Source organism: Chelonoidis abingdonii, chromosome 3, assembly GCF_003597395.2.
Source record: "Chelonoidis abingdonii isolate Lonesome George chromosome 3, CheloAbing_2.0, whole genome shotgun sequence".
Taxonomy (NCBI): domain Eukaryota; kingdom Metazoa; phylum Chordata; order Testudines; family Testudinidae; genus Chelonoidis; species Chelonoidis abingdonii.
In genome coordinates, this window is record NC_133771.1 from 62,263,724 (window position 1) to 62,269,433 (window position 5,710).

Here is a 5,710-nt window from a genome sequence, read left to right on the forward strand (position 1 = left end):
GGGTTGTTGTTAAGAATAAGGGGTAGCATAGGGGTGTAACTACTTTAATACTAGAATCAGTGTTCATGTTCTCATTTTATATACTCGTGTTTGGATTAAATACTTGTTTGTAGACACTATTTGATGGTGCATCTTGGATCAGACTTCTTATACAGTATTTTGTTACGCTGGTAATCAGGGAGATAGATGAATATGTGTGCAAATGGATAGGAGGACGGGAACGGTCTGGTGGGGCTCCACACCAAGTCTCGATGGGTTCAAGATGGAATATGTGGATATTGGCCCTGACAGCTTAACTATTGAACCGTTAAACAGAAAGGCAAGGTAAGAAAGCGGATTAAGGAATGCCTTAAAGAACTAAACATCACATAGCTCGGTGCATAGAAGCACAACAATGGGAGTCAATTTCTAATTCTCTTCTTTGTCTCTGCTTGAGCATTCACTTAACATTTCCTTTGCCTCAGCTCGCTCAGTGACAAAGAAAAATGATCAATAAATATGGAATTCTGCAATACTGGGCTCCCACTGGCAAGAAACACATAGTTTCTGGTTGCCAGTTTCCATGTATCGCAGTATCTATAGTAAGTAACTGAATATGTGTGGGTCTTTCTGTGCAGTGTCACTTTTCTCATATTGAGAAACTGAGACTGGCTCAGGATCTGTCTTTGGAGTGAACACCTCTTTTTTTCATCCACCTCCCCCATGATTGCTTTTAATAATGTTCAAAATCTAGGAATGAATTATAAAAACAATTTGGTTGTATTGATTAATGTTCACATTTCCCCTCTTTCCTATGTCTTCACAGTTTCAATAGAATTAATTTTTATAAAGAAAAAATGTTTTCTGAGGACAACTTCAATAAAATGTCTGAAAGCATTAATTCTGAGGGATACTGAATAATAAATTTCGAAACCATGTTTCTAACCTCAGATGTGTTAATACTAGTGAGACATGAGTACCGTACCCTTGGATTCAGGAAGCCCAGAAATTTAAAGATAAAATCGAAAACTTTGTAAATAAAACCCCCACTGCATTTATGGTGAGGAAACATTGGTATTTGAAGAATACCCCATGAGCTGGGGAAAACCACTTGTTAGGAGTAAAATTAAGGATTTAAGTAGCACGTTACATTCCATCAGTCTCCCTCCAGATGACATCTTCAAAAGTATATGGTCTCAAACCAACAAAGAGCTTTTTGGATTATATTTTTGTGATGGTTCTCACTTAAATTGATGCAATGGCTTAATTCAGTGTTGACCGAGGAGATGGATTCTTGTCCTGATATATGACTTTCAAATTGGTAGAGTTTCACAATGTTATTCACATCCAATGGTCTTAAGTTGAACATCAATTTATGACAGAGAGTATCTTGATTATAAGAAAATTTGTGTTACTAGTTATTTTAGTTCAATAGCCAAAGAAGTAGTTTTACGATGTTTTACTGCAAGACTGGTAGCGCTGTAGTAAGTCTTCATGTTTGGTGTTCTGGAGATTACTTAAATTGTGTTGTGATTTCCAAAAGTTCCTCCTCGTTATGAACTTGAATTTTGTAGAAAGGAGGAATACCCATTTCTCATCAGTTTCTCTTATGACATTGCAGGGAATTTAGTCACAGGTCAAGGGTGACAAGAGCACACCGTTCCTTTTACTGGGGGACATGGGTATAATAGTCTTAGGAAGAAACCTGAATAGGAAAGCTGGTCATCTTTGCTTGATAAAAATATAAACCAATGTAAGGCCATCTAAATGTCATTCTTCTTCATGGTAAAGAGCCCAGATAGATACAATGGGCACTTCAACCTGTTTAACACATTGTGTCAGCCAGAACTTTCAGGTTGAGTGTACTGCATATTGTGAAAATTGACTCTTTAAGAGTCTGCAAATGACCTAGACAATTATCATATATCCTTTCTCATCTACCCTAAAAGTTTTTAATAGGGTTTTTCTGCACTCCTATGCTCCAACTTCTGTGGCAGATTTCATGCTTGCCTGCCCACCACCACTGCTTCTCCTACAAGCATGAGAGAAACACCCTGATGTGTAGGGAACCAGAAGGCTTGAAGGCCTCTTGGTCACTGTTATTTTTTGGCTATCTTAACCACACACCTCTCCGCCTTCATGCTGTAGAGCCAGAGTTTCTCTGTGTCACTGTCAATACTTTAACTTGGTTATCATTACAAGATAAACAGACAGATATTTTTCCGCCAGTGACGCCGTGCGAATCCGGAATCAGGGCTCAAATGTAACGTGAATTGTAGGAGATTTACCTGAAAGAGTGCATTACCTCGAATCATCAGGGCACTTCAACCCTGCACTAGTCACGATGACTAGCTTATCTCAGCCCCTGCTTTGCCATGAAAACTCTCAGGTGGCATCAAGGCAGCAGACACAATGAGTAAACAAACAAATGTGAACTAGTTATTGAATTCCCTAAAGTGTCCTTTCCATAATGCGAAACTAGGCATGCGCCCCGTGGAACAGTGTTCCATACGTATGCTGCCTCTCGGCCCTACATACACCAATCGCTACACATGCATGTACACCCTGCCGAGACTCCTCCCTGGAAAGAGAGGAAGAGTGAAAGAACAACAACTAGCCCGGCAAAGACAGAGTGGAATTGATTAAGATGAGTTGTAACCGTGGGCACCTTATGGACTAACCAGATGGTTTTGGAATCCTGTGGCACTTATAGTATAACATCAGGGTTTTTGAATCCTTGTTGGCAACCTTAATAGACTAACAGACGTTTCTGGAACTCCTGTGGCACCTTATAGACCTAACTGAGAGGGTTTTGGATCCGTGGCACCTTATCAGACAAACAGAGGTCCTATTTGGAATCCTGTGGCACCTTATAGACTAACAGAGGTTTTGGAATCCTGGTGGCACCTTATAGACTAACAGAGGGTTTTGAAAAAGGTGTCAATTCAGAATATGTTTCATTCAGCTATCTGGGGCTTTGGTCCTTGGAATCAAATACTCAGGGCAATCAGTTCTGAGCTATCTTAGTGGTACGATAAACTTTATGGAAAGCAGCAGCTATTCAGAACCAGCAGAAAAGTCAACTTATGATCCTGACTCCTGTTACACACTATGGAAAGGAATACAGATCATACGACAAGTTGAAGCAATCTGTGAAGTACATAGGAGAAAATATCTCTTTGCAGGTGGTAGCAGGGTCATTAGCTGCTCATTTTTTGCCTCGGAGCTATCTCCAAAATGGCTCTGTCTGGAGTTAGACCCTAAACTGGTGCCAGACTCACTCAATTTGGGAGCAAAATGGCTACCTATAGCTCTGATCAAATGAGCTCACTGGACATTGTGAGGAGGGACCCTGTAGAGTTGTGGAAAAATTTCAAGAGCAACTTTGTCCCATTCCCAGGCCCAGCAACCTGAAAAGACCATGACATGAATGAAGTATCAGAGGGGTAGCCATGTTAGTCTGGATCTGTCAAAGAGTCCTGTGGCACCTTATAGACTAACAGACGTATTGGAGCATGACATGCATCCGACGGAAGGGGGTATTCACCCATGAAAGCTCATGCTCCAATATGTCTGTTAGTCTATAAGGTGCCACAGGACTCTTTGCTGCTTTGACGTGAATGAAGTAATCCAAAATCTACTTCAGATTGGAATATTGCTACCTGCTTCCAATACTATTGCTAGCCTCAGAGAATTGGGTACAAGCAGAGCAGAGCCCTATCTAAAACATCTAAATAAGTTCTGAGTGTAGGGTAGTATTCAAAGCATTCCCATTTTATTATCCTCCAACAATTCCTATGTTTTGCAGATGGATGGCAGCTGTTTTCTTTTCCCAACTTCAAATATTACCATACTATTTTACATGCACTCCCAATGTCTCTCTCGAGGATCTTGGTAGTAATTATACTGGCTTTAGAAAAGAAGAATATTCACTTATTTTTTCCTGGACAATGTTTGTTTCTGATCTGGGTTCTGGACGACAGAGAAAACTGAAACAAACATATGGAATGATATGGTTCCTGGAATGTCTTGGATTCTGGGCAAACACAAATACATGGTGCCAGGGAAGCCAGTCATAAGCCTGAACTGAGAATGAATCGATCAGGTAAAAGATCTCATCTCAGGAGAATGTTGACAGAAGATGAAGATGGCCATAATAGAAAGTGGTGTCAAAGAGATGCAAACTCAGTTCCTGTTGGGATTTCTGGTCTGATACACAGGCATGCTTCAGTGATCCAGAGTTCATATGATACCTGTCCAGTAATTCTCTGTGTCCCTTCTGCATTGCTGCCTCATCCATTGACAGATCTATATTCTCTGCTCTTACAACTGGTGAATGCAGAGAATCATGGTTTTGTTTTTGTTTTTGTATTAAACATCTTCCCAGTTCAGTTCAGGGTATGTGTAACAGATGGAGAAAGCACAGCATCCATCAGCTAGAACACAATGATTCATTGAGGTCCAGTGCACAGCTCCTTCCATGGATAACAGAACAGTTCTGGTCATGACACCCACCCCTTGGAAAATGGACTTTCTTTTGTTAGTCATGGGGGAAAAAACCCTGTTCTCACAGTCATGTGCTTTGAACAGTGGGTTTCCGGCTCTCTTCCCCAAGAAAGACTCTCTGCAGAGTCCATTCAGAGTCAATGGCCCTGGTGGTAGCCGTCCCACTGTATCCCATTCAATGCTGATGGTCTTTGATGGTTCTGTTATGGCTTTCCAGACAGCTTCCTCATTACATGTCAGGTTCCTACTACAAAATGAATGATATAATAACGTGACTGTTACAATTACAAATAGCATTTATAAAACCAAATAGAATTCATAATTGGACACTGACAGTATTCCCCACACCATCACACTGCCTATCAAGGGGAAGATTAACACCAAGGCTTATCTGTCAAAAACAGATTTGCAGAGTGACTGATGCTCTCCGAAATATATTGCTCATTGCAGGTCAGTTTGCTCGGCTGCTGACTGACCTTTTTGCATACGGAAATAATAAATAAAGTGCTCTACAGTCTCTCTGTCAGGACCTTGGATGTGGAGTGATGAATGGCATCTTACAAACCTGGTCAAGGTCCCTACTACATATGTCTTCCCACTTTTCCCACAGCTCCTCAGGAGATTACAAAAGAAGCATGAGGGAGCAGCAGTGATACCTATTTAGGCCTTTCTGGCTAAAGAGGTTAATCAAGCCTGAGAGCTATAATCTAGTATTGGCTCCTTGGATGCCTCTGTCATACAGAGGAGGTGAGCTAATGCAAGCCCGGTAATCCATCGGAGACCAAACTTGTTTACAATAAATACTTGAATTAAGGGATTATTGCTTTCAGGGACCCCAAAAGAGAAGTCATCAAATACAGCTTATTCCACTGCCTTGTGCAAAGTCCATATTTAATTACAATGATATACCAGTGACATACAACCTTGAGTTCCCACTGGAAGGCTTTGTTGTGGGTGTATGAATGTTGAAGCAAAAAAGTCAAGTCTCAGTGGCATAATGTTCTTAAAATGTTAATGAAAAGGAAGTTTTATACAAATCTCAACATTAAATGCTTCCTAAGGGCATTACTTTTATTCCAGCCCCACAAGGTCATAGAGCATGACCTTGGAACCTCATTCTGCTCTTCAGAGCACTACCCAGAATGAACCTCTGCAGTAGGTGTTGTTACACTTCCTATCCATTAGAGTAGGATTTCAAATGGCTACTATCTCCAATCAGACAAGT

At 40.8% G+C, this 5,710-nt stretch overlaps 1 protein-coding gene across 1 annotated transcript in view; it reads left to right on the forward strand.

The window, feature by feature from the left end:
• The first annotated feature begins 202 nt into the window (after positions 1-202).
• The window catches only part of MYO6 (myosin VI), a 124,751-nt gene continuing 119,243 nt past the window's right edge, over positions 203-5,710 (forward strand). Inside the window, 1 exon segment of the mRNA XM_075064556.1 lies at positions 203-306. Coding sequence (XP_074920657.1) covers positions 203-306 — 104 coding nt within the window.